This window comes from Lemur catta, chromosome 10, assembly GCF_020740605.2.
Source record: "Lemur catta isolate mLemCat1 chromosome 10, mLemCat1.pri, whole genome shotgun sequence".
NCBI classification, from domain to species: Eukaryota; Metazoa; Chordata; class Mammalia; order Primates; family Lemuridae; genus Lemur; species Lemur catta.
Genome location: NC_059137.1, coordinates 5,777,019 through 5,796,717, shown reverse-complemented (window position 1 = coordinate 5,796,717; position 19,699 = coordinate 5,777,019). Strand labels below are relative to the sequence as shown.

The window sequence follows — 19,699 nt, the reverse complement described above, 5'->3', positions numbered from 1 at the left end:
GGGTGCAAGAACAGCAGTGATGGCATGTGTCCTGTATATCTGCCCTCCTCAGACTGGTCTCAAGACACCCCTGGGTCCCTCTGAGAGGGCCTTGGGAGAAGAAGGCCTTTTACCATGTCGTCAGAGTAGAGTGGGGGTTGCCTTGTTGACCGCATAGCCCACTGCTGTCCCTTTAGCCCCAGCCAATGCTCAGAGCAGGGGAGGCCAGGGTAGCAGATCCTTCTTGCTAGAGCAGGGTCCTCAGCTTTATGCTGGTGCACATCTAATCTCTGGGAAGCTCCATTCGTTTACCCTCCTGAGCCTCAGTTTCCCCATCTGAGGAGTGGAACGTGGTGGGAGGCAGATGCATACCCATCTAATTATAACGCATCTTCCTGGGGGGCAGCCTGGGCTCGGCTGTGGCCAGAAGGCTGCTCACAGCCACACTCGGGCCCACGGCCTCCCTCCCCAGGCGGCTGGATGCTGAGGAAGACGCGGGTGCAGGAGCGAGACAGAGGCCTCTACTCGTGCCTGGCAAGCAACGTGGCTGGGGTGGTGCAGAGGAACTTCAGCGTGGAGGTCCTGGGTACGCTGCACCCCATTCTCATGGGGCCCGTGAGTCCTTCCCCTCCTGCCTGGGAGCCTCTGGAGGTGAGGCCCAGGACTTGGCTCAGGGAAGGGGAGGGAGAAACTAAGCCTTGTTTTCTTTGCTTCATCAGAAACCTCTGTTTTAAGGCTGCCGTGGAACTTTCCAGAAACAGAAGGGCCAATCCAAAATACAGGGGGCAGATATTGTCAACACTACCCAAACTGCCTCCCTCTGGTCAGAGTCTTTTCCCAGAGGCACTGCTATTTCCCTCAGCCACAGGGAATGTTTCTCAAACTCACTGCCCTGTGGAAGCAGGCACAAAGGGTGGGGAAACCGAGGCAGGAAACTGAAGAGAGGAGTTGTGGCTCTTGGCTTCCGGCTCTGTGATGCTGTGGCCTGAGTGGGCCAACCCTGGTCAGTAGCTGTCTGTCTCCCTGCTTCCCCCAGTTCCCCCCAGGATGGAGAGCGAGGACCTGGAGGAGGTGCTCAGGGTCCCCGAGGGACAGACTGCCCATCTGCCATGCAATGCCACCGGTAAGGGCCACACAGTGTAGGGGGAGGACAGAAGGGGTGGGAAGGTAGCTTCAGAAAGGAGGGGTCCCCAGGGAACTGGCCCACTGGTCCCAGACCCACTGCCATCCACTGAGGTCTCTATGTCTTGGAATCTGTGCCAGGTCCCTCTGCCCCAACACTCCCCACCCCCAACCTCACTACAGATCTCAGCTTTCAGGACCCTCCATAGGGAGTCCTTGGCTGGCCCCTCAGGCCCTGTGGGCTACCCCACTGGGCTCCCACAGGCCCCAGTGCTTCCCTGTCCTAGCACTGACCATAGTGGACCATAGTGCCCTTGTGACGTATGAGCTCCTGAGGGCCCAGGGCTGCCTTGCCACCATGGTTTCCCCAGTGCCTGGCAGAGTAGTCTCCTATTAATGCTTGTGGGCTGAAGGACGGATGGGTGGATGAATGGGTAGATAGATGAGTAGATGGATGGACAGATAGATGGGTGAGTGGATGGAGGGATGGAAGGATGGATGGATGAGTGGATGGAGGGATGGATGAGTAGATGGATGGATGGATGGATGAGTGGATGGAGGAATGGATGGATGGATGGATGAGTGGATGGATGGATGGATGAGTGGATGGATGGATGAGTGGATGGATGGATGGATGGATGGATGGATGGATGGATGAGTGGATGAATGGATGGATGATGAGTGGATGGAGGGATGAGTGGATGGATGGACAGATGGATGGATGTACAGATAGTTGAATGGTTGCCTTTGTGTCTTGCCTGCCTGTACTAAGCCACCTGTGCCCACTGCTTGGTAAGCCAGGCCTGGTGGCTGCTCCAGCTTCTTGCTGTGTTTCATGGGCCTCTGGACTGGCATGGAGAATCCACATCTCCTGTCCCATCTGGGAGTAGCCTTTGACCCCTGGGCCAACTTGGTCAAAGCCTCCTGAATCGTCTCATTCTCTCCTCTGCATATAGGCCACCCACAGCCCCAGGTCACATGGTTCAAAGATGGCCGGCCCCTGTCTGGTGGAGACGCCCTCCACATCTCCCCAGATGGAGCCCTCCTGCAGGTCCTGCGGGTGAACCTGTCCAGTGCTGGCCACTACTCCTGCATTGCGGCCAACGCCGCAGGGGAGAAGACCAAGCACTTCCAGCTTAGCGTCCTGGGTAAGCTCTGGGCATCTCCTGGCCACCCCTGGTGCTGGCAGGAGGGAGACCATCTCCTTACAGACAGCTTCCCACAAAGCACTCTACTCTTTTTCTTCTACTTCTCCAAGTTTTCTCGTTGTTGATGACAACAACAAAAATCATAATAGTGGCTGTATCGATTGAGCATTTATTGTGGGCCAGACACATGAACAGGCATGGTCGGGTGAATCTTCACAGTGACCCTAGGAGATGGGAGATGTGCTTGTCCCCACATCACGAACAAAACTCTGAGACTTAGAGAGGTGATGTGGCTGATGCCAGGCCCCAGGGTGCTGGGTCCAGGTGGTGCCTCCTGAGGGTGATGTGCACGTACTGTCTCATTAGGCTGGAGAAACAGAAAATCTATCAAATGAGGGAAGCATAGACTAGCTTAGTAAAATGTGTTTCTAAAAGGGCTGGTGGTACCAGGCACGGGGACAGGCACCTGCAGTCCCAGCTACTCGAGAGGCTGAGGTGGGAGGGTTGCTTGAGCCCAGGAGTTCTGAGCTGTAGTGTTGCCAATTGGTGTCTACACTAAGTTCAGCATCAATATAGTGACCTCCTGGGAGCCGGGGACCCCCAGGTTGCCTAACGAGTGGTGGGCTGTGCCAGGTTAGCAGTCGGCAGTGGGATGGTGCCTGTGAATGGCCACTGCACCCCAGCCTGGGGGACATAGTGAGACCTTGTCTCTATTAACAAAACAAAAAAGTGCCGACAGTTAAAGGGAGAGTCCCCTGCTGGGATTGGAAGAGGAAATTTTAAGACCAATGAAAGCAGAGCTACTCTACCCAGCAAGGAACAAGGCCTCCCACCCTTTCTCCCCGTCTCGGGAAGTGGTACAAACTAGAAACACAAACAGAACTCAGAAGGCTCTGGCTGGATTAGTAGAGGGGCTACATGTTAAGAAGTTGTTGGGGAAATCAAGGCAGAAATTATTCGCTTTTCTCCCTCATACTATTGCCTAGCTGGGGGAGCCGGGCTGTGGGTCACCCGGGCCTGCATTCAAGTCTGACGGCACTGAGCCTCGGTTTCCCTTCTGCATAATGCAGCGACAGCAGTCCTGAGGCTGAGCCCGGGCTGCAAGGCTCTCCTAGTCGTTGGGCCCAGGGCTGGGGATCATGTTCACGGGCACCCTCTCTGCCCCCGCACAGTGGCCCCGGCCATCCTGGGAGTGACTGAGGACGGTGCAGACGAGGAGGTGACTGTGTCCATCAGCAACCCCATTTCTCTGATCTGCGAGGCACTGGCCTTCCCTTCCCCCAACATCACCTGGATGAAGGATGGGGCCCCTTTTGAGGCCTCCAAGAACATCCAGCTGCTTCCAGGTGATGCCCTCAGAGGTTGGGGTGTGAGAGGACAGGTGACACGCCATCAGGGAGAGCCTGAGCTCGTGCCTGGTGTGAGGCTGCAGCTGCGGGCCGCCTGGCCGCTCTCCCGAGCAGGCACCCGTGGGCTGCAGATCCTGAACGCCCAGCGGGAGGACGCCGGCCAGTACACCTGCGTGGTCACCAACGAGCTGGGCGAGGCTGTGAAGAACTACCACGTGGAAGTCCTCAGTGAGTCGGGGACCTGCTGGCACCAGCAGGCACCCGGGCCACCCTTGACACCCCAGGGCACCGTCACATGGCTCAGCTCCTCTGACGGTCACCAGGCAGCCAGGGCGGGCTGGGGTGTTCCCTGTCTCACAGCTGGGGGCGCTATGAGGAGGGGGCAGTGAGACCCACACCAGGCCTGGCTTCCTTCTGCCACTTCTGCTGGGGGGGCCACCACCAGAGGCCCCACAGCTGGAGACCCAGGACCCCAGGAAGGACCTATGAGGTCGCCTCAGAAAGTTCCCTGCCTCAGACCTGTCCTGTCCCGCAACCATCGCAGACAAACACTCTCTTCTGAGCAGACAGCCCAGGAAAGGGTTGGCTTCCAGGGTCCCTGTTTCTCTACTCTTGGGAGTCAGCCCCCCATTTCCAGGGCTGCCCCCAGGGCCAGGGTGAGCCCAGGGTCTCAGCACTGCTCACCCAGGTCTACTCTCAGACCCCCTTGTGGTTTTCAGTCCCCCCTTCCATCTCCAAAGACGACCCCTTGGAGGAGGTCGGCGTGAAGGAAGTGAAGACCAAGGTCAACAGCACCTTGACCCTGGAGTGTGAGTGCTGGGCTGTGCCCCCACCCACCATCCACTGGTACAAGGACGGGCAGGTGAGTGGGGACCCCTGGGCAGCTTCTGGCTCTCACCCCTGGGTCTTGCTGGTCCTGCTTGGAACCTTCCAGAAAAGGCAGCCCTTAAAGGACCTGGCCCCAGAGCTGGTCTGGGCCCTTCCAACCCTTTATGTTTTAATAAGAAATGCGACTCTCTATGGGGACCAAGTCTCATAAACATTAAACTCTACTATTCTCACCCATGCACTTCTCTTCCAGTCTTGGTGTTGTACGGCTTTGGATTTACAAAGCTGTCAGGGTGTTCCTATCACTTTATGTTGTATTTAAAAAAATTTAGTAAAATATTAAGTACACTTGTCTTGGTGCTTTTGGCCTCCTCGTGTCTGATCTCCCGTCCCCCCTTCTCTCCCCCAAGCCTGTCACCCCCGGCCAGCGGCTCCGCGTCCTGGGCGAAGGGCGGCTGCTCCAGATCCAGCCCACGCAGGTCTCGGATTCGGGGCGGTACCTGTGCGTGGCCACCAACGTAGCTGGCGAGGATGACCAGGACTTCAACGTGCTCATCCAGGGTGCGTGTCGCCAGCAGGGCTGGGGGTAGGGTGTTGGCCGGTGTGAGCGGTGGGGTGATGGCTGCGAGTGGCCTCCCGTGCAGCCCGCTGCCCACGCGCCTCCCACGGCGTTTCTCGGCCCCAGGCCGAGGGCTCCGGGCTCCGGCCCCAAATTACAGAACTGAGTGGTGGAGCCTGGATTTGGTCTGGCTAAGCTGAAACGCCACACCCTTAGCCCCTCTGCCAGCCTCTCACTTAATGAGGAAACGTGGGGATTTGCTTCAGAACGCTCTGGGCTGGGAGTCAACAAGCAGCTCTGACTCGATAATCGTGGAAGCGCATTGTGAGCACGTGGGCTCCTTGTAGTCTCCCCTCTGCGTCTGTGAACATTTGACATTTTCCTTTTCAGAAAAGGGAAGGATGAAAGGGAGGGAGGCAGTGAGGCTGGGAGCCTGGGAGGTGGGGAGGCTGGGAGGGAGGTGGGGAGGCTGGGAGGCAGAAGGCAGGGAAGGCTGGGAGGTGGGAGGCTGGGAGAGAGGTGGGGAGGCTGGGAGGCTGGGAGGTGGGGAGACTGGGAAGGAGGCTGGGAGGGAGGTGGGGAAGCTGGGAGGCAGAGGGCAGGGGAGGCTGGGAGGTGGGGAGGCTGGGAGGCAGAGGGCAGGGAAGGCTGGGAGGTGGGGAGATTGGGAGGGAGGCTGGGAGGTAGGGAGGCAGGCTAGGAGGCTGGGAGGTGGGGAGGCTGGGAGGGAGGCGGGGAGGTAGGGAGGCTGGGAGGCAGAGGGCAGAGGAGGCTGGGAGGTGGGGAGGCTGGGAGGTGGGGAGGCTGGGAGGTAGGGAGGCAGAGGGCGGGGGAGGCTGACAAGCAGGCAGAGTGACAGGGAGTGCTCAGAGCCGGGCTTTGCTGCACGAGGCTGGAGTGGCCTGGCAGGAGGAGCCCCCGCTCCAGGCTGGCTGTGTGCTTTCTCATCTCTGGTGCTCTGGCCCCCAGCCCCCGGCCCTGGCTCTGTCATTAACTGGCTTTGTGACCTGGGGAGGCCACCGCCCCTCTGGGCCTTAGTTTCACCCTTTATAAAATACAGGTGATCAAAGCAGGAGACCTCGAGGCCCCTCCCAGTTCTAACAGCTGATGACTTTGTGCCTCTGTGCTCTGACGAACAAATAGTGGCTAAAGCTTAGGGTCTGGCTGCACCCCCCACCCCAAAGATATTTCCATGTTGCAAAGACCCTTTAGGGCCCAGTAGACATGAGCTCCATAGGACCAGAGGCTCACCTTAGTGCCCAGCACATAGTAGTTGCTTAATAAACACCAGTTGAGGGTGGGAGTGAGTTTAAGACATGCCGTGACCTAAGGGAGTGGCTCGGACGGTGGACTTCCGCGCCCAGGGGAGGCTGGGATGGGAGTCTCTGTGAGCAGAGGAGCACCCCCACCCCTCTGCTATGTTTCCTAATGGCTTTGTCTCCCCACCCAGTGCCCCCCATGTTCCAGAAGGTAGGCGATGCTAGTGAAGACTTCCAGATGCTGTCCCGGGAGGAGGAGGCCCGGGGCGAGGTGATGGAGTACAGGGAGATCGTGGAGAACAGCCCGGCCTACCTGTACTGTGACACCAATGCCATCCCAGCCCCGGAGCTCACCTGGTACAGGGAGGATCAGCCCCTCTCAGCTGCGGATGGGGTGACTGTGCTGCAAGGTGGGCCAGGGCTGCGTGAGGACGCTGGGTGCTTTGAGCTCTCCTCCGTGTGTTGCCTGCTGTGTGACCTCAGGCAGCGTGCATGACTGCTCTGGACCCTCGCTGCCACTTGTAAACTGGGCTACAAGTTCTTTGCTTGTTTGAAGGCAAGAACTGGGTTGCCTTCTGCCTCTGGATTTTAGAGCAGAGCCTCTCACCCTGGGCCGTGCCCACCTCTGGGCCTCGAGATCTGTGATGTCCTGAAATGAACGGCAAAGCTGCCACCTTCTCTGCAGGGGAGTCGGCTCCCTGTTAAATCCTCAGCCAGGCGCAGACCCCAGCCACCGAAGCTCTTGCCGGGCTTGGAAGACCACACTCATGTGATGTTGTAAAGTGGTTATTTAGCTCATGTGTCTGGTTATTTTTTCTTTTTACCACTTTAAATAGTCATTTAAGGTTATTTAATTTTTTAAATTAACCGTTTATTTTAGAATACCTTTTTCTGGGTGGTTTTGAATTAAAAGGCTCCAGGGGTAGGACTTAGAAACGCCTGGCATCCCTGGCCGGCCCACCCAGCTCCCCCAGCTGAGTCTCGTGAGGGATGCTGGGTGTCTCCCGGCTTAGGAGTCGCACCGTGTCCTGCCAGGCCCGGGCCAGCGGTGGGGCTGGCTGCTGGGAGCAGCGCTCAGTGGCACGGGCCTCCCGCGGGCACAGTCGTACCAGGGTTTGTACCGCGGTGCTTACAGAGAAGGCGGCGGGCGGAGCTCCAGGAGAGGCATGTTGCCTGCAAGCACCTTGTTCCTGTTGGAAATCCCTGGAGTGACCCTTACGCTGGCCACTGACCTCTGATACTGACCCCAAACCCTGGGTGCATAGTCAGTCCAGTCACTCAGACCCTGACCAGGGCTTGGTCCCAACCCTCACCTGAACCCAGGCCATAGCCACTGAACCCCAGGCCTGGCCCACTGGGCCCCAACCCCACCACTGACCTCTGACCCTGGCCACTGACTCCTAACTCTGAATACACAGCTGTCATGGTCACAAGCTGACGTGAATTCTGATCCAGACCATAAATTAACCTGAAACATCAATGGGCCCCCTACCATGGCCGCTGCCTCCCCGATCCTGGCCACTGTCCCTGGGCTCTGTAGGTGGCAAGTCCCTGGTGTGACCCTGGCCATGCCACCCACAGTCTGAGCCAGCTCTCACCAGCCCAGAATCCTGAGCACATGGCAACCCTAATGCAGTCCCCACCGGACCAAGTCCAGCTCCCAGGGATGCCAGGTTTGGGCCCTGGCTGGCTCCTGATCACAGGGTCCCAGGCGATGCCTCCCCCACCACCCACCAGTCCCCCACAGACCTGGAAGCCGCCACCTGGCCTCCCAAGAGCCTCTGGCCAGACATTTGCCCAGTTCTCTGCCCCTTCCCTTCGGCCCTGACGGAGGAGCTGGGCTCAGCACGGCAGCACTAGACCTGAGCCGGCAGCTGCTGCTCTCTTGCCGGGCGTGGTTGCAAAGCCTCAGTTTTCTCCTCTGTAAGATGGGAATATTACAGCACATGCCCCACAGAGTCAGCGTGGGCTAAGCCAGGAACGCCCAGCCAGGGCCCGCCCGGCACGTAGCAGGCAGTGACTCTGCTCTGACCTGAGTCTCCCCTCCCCCACGAGCTGGGCGGGGCAGGCCGGTCCACCCCACAGATGAGGCAGGGGGCAGGGACGTGCCCCAGGTCCCCGCCAGAGGAAAGAACGGGTCCTTGCTCTTGAAGGCACATCTTGGCCCTGAGCTCAGGCCTCTGTCCCGTGTCCCTGCAGGAGGCCGGGTCCTACAGATCCCCTTGGTGCGGGCGGAGGATGCCGGGAGGTACTCGTGCAAGGCCTCCAACGAGGTGGGCGAGGACTGGCTGCACTACGAGCTGCTGGTGCTGAGTGAGTGGCCCCGGGGCTGGGGTGTGGGTGGTCTCAGGACTGCAGGCCCACGAGGGCCCGGCATCAAGGTAGAGTGCGTTCTAATGGGGTTACAGGCTTAGGCTCTGAACCAGGCAGAACTGGGTTTGAATTCCAAGTTAGAAGCTTCCTGGCTGTGTGATGTCAAGCAAATTGCAACCCTCTCTGTGCCCCAGAAGCTGCATCAGGGCCTGGGAGGTTTGGTGAGCAGGGCACGAGGAGCCCAGGCAGCACCTGGCACCGGGTGCCCCTCTCAACTCCATGCCCACCCCTGCCCCAGGGACCTGTGCCGGCCCCTTAGCCTTCTCTCCCCACCCCCCAGCCCCACCTGTGATCCTGGGCGACACGGAGGAGCTGGTGGAAGAGGTGACAGTCAACGCCAGCAGCACCGTCAGCCTGCAGTGCCCGGCCCTGGGCAACCCTGTGCCCACCATCTCGTGGCTCCAGAACGGGCTGCCCTTCTCCCCAAGCCCACGGCTGCGGGTCCTGGAGGACGGGCAGGTCTTGCAGGTCAGGGCAGCCCCTGCGAGGGCTAGAGGCAGCGGCTGCCGCCCCAGCACTGCTTGTCAGGGGACCGAGGAGCAGTCACGTCTGAGCCACGTGAGGCTCTTTGCCGGAAACCACGCTGCAGCACCTGGGTCTGATTCAGCCCAGCACAGGGCCACACACAGCACCTGGAGGTTTAGGTGACAACTGGGAAAGGATGTGCATGTGTGCCACACCTAGAGTGCAGAGTGGCACGGGGCAGCCCTCCCTGGGAATGACAGCTGGCACATACGGAGCTGTGCCTGGCACTTAGGGCGTCAGGCAGCACCCCCGGCCACCCAGTGTCCAGACACAGAGCTGCAGGGACTCCTGGAGCCCAGCACACAGAGCAGCCCCTTCAGGGGTGGGGGGCGGGCGTCCTCCATCTAGTTTGCTGCAGAGCCCCAGGAGGAGGTGGCCGCTCCTGGCCTCCATGAGCCGCGTGGGGCCTGAGTGGGGTGGGAGGGAGGGGGGCGTCCTCACAGTAGCTCCCGGGGTCCCCGTGCCCACAGGTCTCCACGGCAGAGGTGGCTGACGCTGCCAGCTACATGTGTGTGGCTGAGAACCAGGCCGGCTCCGCCGAGAAGCTGTTTACCCTCAGGGTCCAAGGTGAGCTGGGCTGAGCTGGGCTGAGCTGGGCTGAGCGGCAGCCCCTGCGGGTTCCTTGTCCCTCCCTGAGGGGCACCTCCTGGGTGCTGCCAGCATCCTGGGCTCTGGGAGCCACACTCAGTGCAGGGATCCCAGCCCGGTGCCAGCCATATCCTGGGACAGAGAGCGTTGGGGGGCCCTGCTCGCTACTGGGCCAGCCGCAGGTGGTATTAAGCAGCTTGGAACGGCTCTCCCGAGGCCTTACAGCACCATTACTGAGCACTTGCTGTGTACCTGGCACGGGACTGAGCGCTTTCCCAGGCAGACTCCTTCCAGCAGAGCTGGGAGGTCAGCCCAACTTCACAGCTGTGGGACGACCCAGGGAGGTCGCCCAGGTGAGGGGTGGGTCTCACCACCCGGAGTCTGCACTCTCAGCCTCTGCATTCGCGTTGTTCCTCAGGGGCCGTGAGCCCTGCCTCCAGATGTGGGGACAGCTGCAGCCTCAGGGACAGAGAGAGACAGTGTTGAGCACTCACGGTCATGGACTCAAACCTAAACTGATATTTTAGTTCTGTCACTGACCAGCTGTGTGGCCTTAGAACAGTGACTCTCCCTTCCTTTTTTTTTTTGAGACAGAGTCTCACTCTGTTGCCCGGGCTAGAGTGAGTGTTGTGGCATCAGCCTAGCTCACAGCAACCTCACACTTCTGGGCTCAAGCGATCCTCCTGCCTCAGCCTCCTGAGTAGCTGGGACTACAGGCATGCACCACCATGCCCAGCTAATTTTTTCTATATATTTTTAGTTGTCCAGCTAATTTCTTTCTAATTTTAGTAGAGACAAGGTCTCACTCTTGATCAGGCTGGTCTCGAACTCCTGACCTTGAGCGATCCTCCTGCCTCGGCCTCCCAGAGTGCTGGGATTACAGGCGTGAGCCACCGCGCCCAGCCTGACTCTCGCTCTCTGATCTCTGAGCCCCAGTGTTCTTGTGCAAAAGATGGTTATAACAAATGGAGGTTTCTGCACGGGGTCATTTGAAGATGCGCCAGGGGCTAGTGAGGGCTCCTGGTGTCCCAGTCTGCCTCTCTGCCCCGCTGTGGTCTGCATTCTCACGCCCATCTCTATCCTGGTGGCTGTGGGATAGTCCCGCCACGAATCGCAGGCCCAAACTCGGAGCAGGTCACTGCCATCCTCAACAGCAGTGTCTCCCTCCCCTGCGACGTCCGTGCTCACCCAAGCCCCGAAGTCACGTGGTACAAGGACAGCCGGGCCCTCTCCTTGGGTGAAGAGGCCTTCCTCCTGCCTGGTGGGTGAACCTCAGGCCTAGCTCTGGGGTCACGTGGGGAGAGAGTTGCTTCCCCAACCCTGGGACAGGGCTGAGTGAGAGGGACTCGGGACTGGGGCTGCAGGCCTGGGGGCTGGGCCAGGCTGCTGGGGTGAGGGCCTGACTGCCGCCACCCCCGCAGGCACCCACACGCTGCGGCTGGTGCGAGCACAGCCGTCGGACTCGGGGACGTACACGTGTGAGGCCCTCAGTGCTGCCGGCCGAGACCAGAAGCTGGTGCAGCTGAGTGTGCTCGGTACGTCCCTGCCTGTCCCCCAACCCGCACCGTCCCCTCCTTGGGCAGTGTGGCCAGGAGCAGGGCAGCTGGCACTAGGGGAGCCAGGACACCTGCAGCAGTCAGCTCTGAGGGGGCAGCGCCTGGCCCGGGACGGGCCTTCCCCAGGCCTGCTGGAGCGCGGGCTCCTCCGCGTGGAGCCTGCTGCGGGGATCGTGGTCTTCGGGTCGTCTTGGGGAAAAGCCGGTCCAAAGCGTCGGGTGCCCAGACTCCTGGAAGGCCTTTTCTAGCCCTGGGGCTGGTTCGTGCATTTGCACGTGCTCACCTGCTGTGCGCCGGACACTGTGCCAGGGCCTGTGGGCTGCAGCTGAGGATGGGGGGCCTCTACTTTGGTTTGCTGGAGCAACAGGGGGCTTAGGGCCCCCATGAGGGCTCCAACCCAGCCGGGGTGGGGCCTGCAACAGCCTGGAGGGCCATCAGCACCTCCCCATCTCGGGGCCGAGGCCCAGAGAGGCAGGCTGCCGTCCCTGGCCACACAGCGGGCCCTGGGCTTGCCGGCCTGGCTCTCCTCCAGCTCCCCTGGGTCCGCTGTGTGACACCTGTGGCGGGGCCAGGCAGGGCGTGGGGACGGCTGCAGCACCTCACTCTTCTGTTTCCTGCCCCCAGTTCCCCCCACCTTCAGGCAGGCCCCCAGTGGCTCCCAGGAGGCGCTTGTGGTGCGGGCCGGGGACAAGGCCGTCCTGAGCTGTGAGACAGACTCGCTCCCCGAGCCGACCGTGACCTGGTACAAAGACGGGCAGCCCCTGGTCCTGGCGCAGCGGACCCAGGCTGTGCACGGTGGGCAGAGGCTGGAGATCCCAGACACCCAGGTGAGCAGCCCGGACTGTGGGTGCTGTGGGCACCCGTCGGTGGAGGGAGGTGGCAGGCGTGTGGCTGGGTGTGGAGGCTGCTGCCACCTTGGCCTGTGGGACCCCAAACGAAGTCGATCAGCAGCTTTCAGGGCAGGAGATATGGGAAGTGCACAGGGCTCTGGAGCTAGGGTCCAGATCCAACCCTGCACTCAAGGTCAAGGTCAAAGATGACCTTGAGCCAGCCCCATCCCCACTGCCTGCTTTAGTTTCCCAGGCAGGATCTAGAAGCTTTTTCCAGCCCTTCTGGCTGACCATCCGTGACTCCCCGGAGTCTGTCCCACGCTCCCTCACAAGCGTCTGCCGGATGAACATTTGCTGCTCCGCCAGAAACCTGCTCTGGGCTCCTCTCTCCTGGCCCGGCTCCGTCCCCACAGCGAGGGGCCGACCTGCAGGCCCAGGCAGGGCGGGGGTCCAGAGCCTGGGCGCTCACCCTCTAGGGCCCTCCTGCTTCTTGAGGCCCTCGGGAAAGGCCAGAGCGTCCCTTCTCCCTTTGGCTTCCCAGCCAGGACCGCATACCTGGGGAGCCCCTGCTCTGGAAGCTTTGGGGGCCTAGGTGTTTGGGGGATCCCTGGGCACCCCACCCCAGCTCCGTGCAGTCACCATGTGCTCTTCCCATCCTAGGTGTCGGATAAAGGTTTATACAGCTGCAGAGTCAGCAACGTGGCTGGGGAGGCCGTGTGGACCTTCGTCCTCGCCGTCCAGGGTAAGCTGGGGACCAGGTGGCCACGTGGCCGTGGGGGCCCTGGCGGCACACAGGACTGTCGGGGAGGAGGAGGACGGTAGCTGGGGAGAGGCGGTGTTGCCGAGTGTGAAGGGCACAAGACCTGGAATGTAAAAGGCAGGATTAGCAGGACCCAAATTAAGACTGTGCCCATGGCCTGCCTGTGGGGCTTAGCAGAGCGACCGTGTCCCTCGGAGTCGCAGGCTCACCCTTGGTGGGAGAGGCGAAGTGCCCGGGGCATGGACGGCCGTTGCTGTGTGGAGACAGTGCCGGGCACAGGGCCTGGCATGAGGGCACCGGATGAAGCAGCCCTGAGAGACCAGACACACAGGAGGCCACGTCACCTCTGTCCTGATCCCCAAGGGGGCCTGTCCCATCAGCCCAAGGATGGAACACAGATGGCGTGTGACTGTGTGTGTGGCTCAAGCCGGGGTGAGGAGGGGCCGGGTTGAGCTGTCTAGGGAGCGTGGCCAGATTTTCTTGCAGTCAGATGTTCTTTCACGCTAGGTCAGAATGTGGACTTAGCTGTGCCACAGAGAGACCCCAGAACAGTGGACTAAATGGGAGGGAAGTTTGTCCCTCTCATTCGAAGGCCCAGGGGTGAGTGTCGCGCTGGTGGGTAGCTCAGCTCCACGTGGTGACGGAGGGGCCCAGGCTCCTTCCATCTTGTTGGCCGTCCATCTCTTAGGGTGTCGTCCCTGTTCCTGTGGTTGAAGCTGGGACTCTGCACCCTGTCCCAGCCCACAGGAAGCAGGAAGGAGCCTCTCTCTAGCAAGGGCAGCACATAAACTGTGCACTCCTAACGACCAGCAAGGGCTTCTTGGGCCTCCCCGCTCTGCCCAAGAGGAAGGGGCTGAGGGCAAAGTCTCAGGATTCTGGGAATCGGCCTCTTTCCTGCAGTGCCCCCCACGTTTGAGAACCCCAAGACGGAGACAGTGAGCCAGGTGGCTGGGAGCCCCCTAGTCCTGACCTGTGATGTGTCTGGGGTCCCTGCGCCCACCGTTACTTGGCTGAAGGACAGAATGCCTGTGGGTGAGTACATCTGTCCGTGTCTTAGCGTGCAGTATTCCTTTACCTAATGGAATGACAGTGTAAGTGGAAGAAAGAAGTTGTTGGTTGTCACTGTTCTTATTTGGCGAAATCAGAGGCTGGCAGGGTAGTGTTGGGCCCACTCCAGCTTGTCTCTGAACGTTATTTATTGGCCCTTGGAATCCAAACATCAGGAACGGCTCCTGTGGGGGCTCGGAGGTCCCCTTGCATCCACGCCCTCGGTCAGCCCCCAGGAGACGGAAGACGTGGGCTCTGCATGGTGCGGGGCGGGCACTGGGGGCCGTGACAACGCCTGCTGGCCGGCTCTGTCAGGGGCTCACGGGGCACCAGACTGCACTTGTTTCACTGTCCCCTGTAGTACATCTGAACCCCCTGAGGACAGGGACTGTGTCGTGCTCCTCTTTCACTGCCAAGCCCACAGGTGGACACAGAGCAGCTGCTGGTGCAGTTTGTGTGGAAAGGCGGCTGGACCAACGGGGTCTGGCGAGGAGGTCGGGCTGCGGGTGCCCCAGGCTGGTGCAGTTAGAGACAGCTTTGGGCAGAGGTGCAGCTGGAGAGAAGGAAAGGGGAGGCGTCCAGGCCTGAGCAGAGACCCAGGGCGCCCCCAGAGTGGCCTGTGTCGGGTCCGGGAGGGCTGGTCCGACTCGATTGGAAGACCAGATGGACTGAGGGGCAGGGAGGGGAGGAAGAGAGTGCCAGGTGAGGGCTGGGCCTGAGGGCAGGTCCTGGACACTCGAGGCAGTGGGTCCCTTGGGGAGAGATGTCTGGAGTGGAAGGAAGGAGGGAGGGATTACAAGGAACAGAGGAACCCAAGAGCCCCGGCTAAGGAAGGCAGTGATGCACAAGGAGCCCCTGCCCTGTGGGCTGCAGTCTCCTATGAGCACAAGAACGGGCTGAGCGACTCAAGGGCTCCCCTCCATCCCAGAGAGCAGCGTGGCGCACGGCATCGTCTCCCGGGGGGGGCCGCCTCCAGCTGAGCCGTCTGCAGCCGGCCCAGGCTGGCACCTACACGTGTGTGGCCGAGAACGCCCAGGCCGAGGCCCGCAAGGACTTCGTGGTGGATGTGCTGGGTAGGTCTGCGCCCTGCACCCCTGTGTCCTGCCCCAAAGCAACCCCTGCCACCCCCGGCCTCACCACAGCCCCTGCCGCAGTGGCCCCCCCGGATCCGGAGCTCCGGCCCGGCGCAGGAGCACCATGTGTTGGAGGAGCAGGAGGTGCGGCTGGACTGTGAGGCCGACGGGCAGCCGCCACCCGACGTGGCCTGGCTGAAGGACGGCAGCCCGCTGGGCCAGGGCGTGGGCCCCCACCTCCGGTAAGGCCCGGCCCGCGCCCTCCACATAGGCGGCAGGGCCCACGGACCCTCACACGCCTGCCCCGGGCCCCCCTCCCTGCGGCAGGTTCTACCTGGACGGCGGCTCCCTGGTGCTGAAGGGCCTGCGGGCCGCGGACTCGGGCGCCTACACCTGCGTGGCCCACAGCCCGGCGGGGGAGGACGCCAGGCTGCACACGGTGAACGTGCTGGGTGAGCAGCCCGGCCGACGTGGGGCCACCATGGGGGCACGTGGAGGGTGACGACGAGACCAGGGCTGAAGCCCCTGGCAATGCCCACACTGTGACCCAGGGCACAGATCCAGCCTCTCTGGGCCTCCGTGCCTTGTCCACGAACTAGAGGCACAAGCCCTGCAGCCCAGGGAGAGCTGGGAATGAGGGGAGACAGAGAGGCCAGGGCTGAGGCTGTGTCCCCACACGCGGGCCTCACCCCTCCTGCGGGCTGGAGGCCCCAACGGTCGCTGGTGGCAGAAGGCCAGGTCCGGTGCCGCCTCCTGGAGCTTCCGTAGGAGGAGCCTGCCTTCCCCACAAGACCCCTCTTTTTCTCCCTGTGCACCCCCAGTGCCTCCCACCATCGAGCAGGGAGCAGAGGGCTCGGCGACCCTGGTGAGCAGGCCTGGGGAGCTGGTGACCATGGCGTGCCCCACCCGGGGCTCCCCGCCCATCCGCGTGAGCTGGCTCAAGGACGGCCTGCCCCTCGCACTCTCCCAGCGCACCCACCTGCACGGCTCTGGCCGCACCCTCAGGTAGGGGAGAGGCTGCCGGCCCCTCGGCCGGCCGGTCCCAGCCCCCAGACACACTCTTCAGGCAGCTCGGGTTTAAAACCACTTCTGAAGGGTTTTAGCATAAAACTAATATAAACATGCAGAGGTGTATCATGGGGAGGGTGGGAGGACCCCACCCTCACAGGAACTCAGAGAGGAAAGGGGCCTCAGCCCTCAGGCAATGACATCTGATTGCACCTGACTCAGCCTGGCCAGGTGGAGAAAGTCAGGGAGGACTTCCTGGAAGAAGGTGTCTGAGCAAAATCTCTGTGCACTCAACAGTGCTATGGAGCACTTGCCTTCCCTGGTGTGGTTCCAGGCCCCAGGGGTGGATGGAGTTCCTGCCCCTGCAGCCCCGGGGCATGGGGACTGGCCTGGAAAACAAACAGATGCATAAATGAAATGCGTGTGCTGCAGAAAGAGTGGCAGGGCGAGGAAACGGGAGGTGGCAGTGGAGGGTGCTGTTTGGGATGGTCAGTCATGGGGGCTCAGACAAGGTGACATTTGGACAGAGATGGCAGGAGGTAAGAGCGGATTCTGTGGGGAAGAGCGTCCCGGCAGAGGGAACTGCAAGTTCGGAGGCCCTGAGGCAGGAGCGCCGTGTGTTCAAGGAGCAGAGTGCAGGGGCAGGCAGGTGCAGGTCGGGCGATGAGGGTAGATGCCGAAAGTCCTTGCAAAGCCTCGAGTGTCCTGAGAAGGGATGGAGAGCCGCGGGAGGGTTTTCAGCAGAGGAGCGTCATGATGTGACTTAACATTTTTTGTTGTGGTAAAATATGCACAACATAAAATTCATTATTTTAACTATGTTTAAGTGTCCAGTTCTGTGACACTAAGTATACCCCTGTTGTTGTGCAGCCATCGCCACCACCCATCTCTAGGACATTTTCACCCCGTAGAATGGAGACTGTCCCCATTAAGCACCAATGTGCCTGCCCATCCCCAGCCTCTGGCACCCCCGTCTGCTGCCTGTCTCTGTGACTTTGCCTACTTGGGTCCCTCCGATGGGTGGAATCGCATCATACACGTGCTTCTGTGTGTGGCTTATTTCATGTAGCATGATGTTCTCAGGGTTCATCTACACGGCAGCACGTGGCAGAATCTCCTTCCTGTTTAGGGCTGAATAATATTCCACTGTAGGGAGAGACCACATTTCATTTGTCCATCCGTCCGTCATGGGTACTGGGGTCGCTTCCCCTCGGCTGCTGTGATAACTGTGTGCGGCTCAGGGAGGGGCAGTTTGAGGCTTTATCCCAGGGGAGCTGGGGAGCCGGGAAAGGGGTTTAAGCAGAGGCAGCCCTGTGCCCTGTGGCCAGCAAGCTGCTGGGAGACAAAGCATGGAAGAGGGAAGGAGTCCTTCCGCTCAGCTGGCACGCCCCCCCCCTCTCTTTCTCTCTCTCTCTCTCTCTCTCTCTCTCTCTCTCTCTCCCTCCCTCCCTCTTTCTCTCTCTCTCTCCCTCTCTCTCTCTCCACCCCCCTTCCCCGAGTCAGGATTTCCCAGGTGCAGTTGGCAGATGCCGGTGTCTTCACCTGCGTGGCTGCGAGCCCAGCTGGCGTGGTGGACAGGAACTTCACCCTGCAGGTGCACGGTATGGAGCAGGGGCGGGCAAGGGCTCCTCTGGCCTCACTGGGGGAGAACCCAGGCCCTCGGCCCCTCTGCCCATCTGGGTAGGACCGAGGGTCAGCCCTCAGGGCATTAGGGTGCAGCAAACTCAGACTCGGTCTTCGATTCCTTCACTTGCTCATTCTTTCACTCCGGTGTGCGGGGGCACCGGGCAGGCGGGGGTGGGCGAGCAGAGCGGCTCCTGTCCCCATGCCCAGGAGGTCAGGGCAGGAGGCAGCTCTGTAACGAGATGGCCACAATTCCAGGCGACAGTGATACCAGGGGGTGGGGAGGATCTGTGGGAGCACAGAGGAGGGCACCTCACCCGGCCATGGGGGTTCAGGGCAGCCTTCCTGGAGGAGGTGAGGTCTAAGCTGTGTATTGGAGATGAGACAGAATTGTCCAGGACGAGGGTCTTCTGGCCAACAGGAGCAACCTGTGCAAAGGTACTGGGGTGAGGGCCATCTGTCATGGAATAAAATGGCTCCTGCCCACCCTGCCCCCCGACAGTGCCGCCTGTCCTGGAGCCTGCGGAGTTCCGGAAGGATGTGGCGGTGGTCCGTGGCTCCCCGGTGGTCCTCCCATGCGAGGTCCGGGGCATCCCCCTGCCCCTTGTTTCATGGATGAAGGACGGGGAGCCCTTGTCACCCCAGAGCCTGGAGCAGGGGCCCAGCCTGCAGCTAGAGGCCGTGGAAGCTGGTGACTCGGGGACCTACTCCTGTGTGGCCGTGAGCGAGGCGGGAGAAGCCAGGAGGCATTTCCAGCTGACCGTCATGGGTGGGTCATGTGTTCTCAGGCCAGCGTCTCTGGGTTGGGGGAGCGGGTAGGGCTCTGGGGGCGATGGGAAGGCAGCGAGAGACGTGCAACCCCCAGAGACTTGGGGCTGCCACTTGGGTCCCCCATGGGATGCCTCACTGGCCTGGCCTGCAGGCTGTGGGTGGCCTGGAGGTTTGATTCTCCTGGAGCTATGCTCTTCTGTCCTGTCCCCCAGCCCTGGTGGCAGAAGCAAGAACAAGAGCCACCAAAATCTGATGGCAGAGCCCTAAGACTCAACATAAAATTTTGCAAATGTTGTGCTATTAACATATTGGAAAAGTTGTGTCAATTGTGTGTCCCCCTCCACACTGTGTCCTTGTTGGTTTTAAAGCACAAATAATTGTCCTGGGAAGATGGGCCCATGGTTTCTGGTATTTCCAGGACCTTCCAACACCCGCCCTCCACCTTGTCTGGTTTTGGCCCCATCTGCTGTCAGCATCCGGATGGGGAGAGGGTAGGAGGAACCCCAGCCCCCAGCACTCTGGGCACAGCTGACCCAGGGTGGGGTGTCTTGCAGATCCCCCCCATATCGAGGACTCCGGACGGCCTACAGAGCTGTTGCTGACCCCTGGTGCCCCCATGGAGCTCCTCTGTGATGCCCGGGGCACCCCCCAGCCCAACATCACCTGGCACAAGGACGGGCAGGCCCTGAGCAGGCCGGACGACAGCAGCAGAGCCGGACGGGTGCTCCGGGTGGAGGGCGTGCAGGTGCGGGTGCCTTGCCGCCATGGATGAGGCTGGGGTGGGAGAGAAGGGAGGGACGGCCGCTTCCCCAGATCCCATGGGCAGGTGGCAAGGTGTGGCCGAGCTCCCCCTTTGTGAGGGGCGAGTATGTGGATGTGACCCACCCGGGCTGTGCCCTGGGCACTCCCAACGGGTCAGAGCCGAGCTGATGCCAACGCCAGGTGACTCCCCATTGGGGCCGGACAAGGGCTGGTGCAGTCAGGGGCGACTTCTGGGAAGAGGCTGGGCTTGCACCAGCCCTGGAGCCAGATTGAGGCGGAGGTGGAGAATGCCAGAGAGGGGTGCAGGCTGGCTGGGAAGGAGGGACGGCCGGCTCTGCGGGCTGAGTTTCAACCCGGGGCCCCTGGCTGTGGAAGAGGAAAGCCAGACTGGGAGGCCGCTGCTCACCCCGCTCCATCCCCAGGTGGGCGACGCGGGGCTGTACACTTGCCTGGCCCAGAGCCCTGCGGGTGAAGTTGAGAAGAGCTTCTGGGTCAGGGTTCAAGGTAGGGGGTGCGGGGGGTGGGGAGGGGTGGGAGGC

At 61.2% G+C, this 19,699-nt stretch overlaps 1 protein-coding gene across 1 annotated transcript in view; it reads left to right on the top strand.

Moving 5' to 3' along the window:
• HMCN2 (hemicentin 2) overlaps window positions 1-19,699 on the top strand; it is a 139,035-nt gene that overhangs the window by 88,235 nt on the left and 31,101 nt on the right. Inside the window, 25 exon segments of the mRNA XM_045563742.1 lie at window positions 452-565; window positions 1,016-1,102; window positions 2,058-2,249; window positions 3,422-3,595; window positions 3,713-3,826; window positions 4,318-4,460; window positions 4,837-4,987; window positions 6,436-6,654; window positions 8,444-8,557; window positions 8,898-9,085; window positions 9,613-9,709; window positions 10,830-10,991; window positions 11,152-11,265; window positions 11,911-12,113; window positions 12,777-12,858; window positions 13,777-13,908; window positions 14,852-14,883; window positions 14,885-14,989; window positions 15,066-15,238; window positions 15,324-15,448; window positions 15,818-16,001; window positions 17,508-17,605; window positions 18,130-18,396; window positions 18,953-19,143; window positions 19,583-19,664. Coding sequence (XP_045419698.1) covers window positions 452-565; window positions 1,016-1,102; window positions 2,058-2,249; window positions 3,422-3,595; window positions 3,713-3,826; window positions 4,318-4,460; window positions 4,837-4,987; window positions 6,436-6,654; window positions 8,444-8,557; window positions 8,898-9,085; window positions 9,613-9,709; window positions 10,830-10,991; window positions 11,152-11,265; window positions 11,911-12,113; window positions 12,777-12,858; window positions 13,777-13,908; window positions 14,852-14,883; window positions 14,885-14,989; window positions 15,066-15,238; window positions 15,324-15,448; window positions 15,818-16,001; window positions 17,508-17,605; window positions 18,130-18,396; window positions 18,953-19,143; window positions 19,583-19,664 — 3,543 coding nt within the window.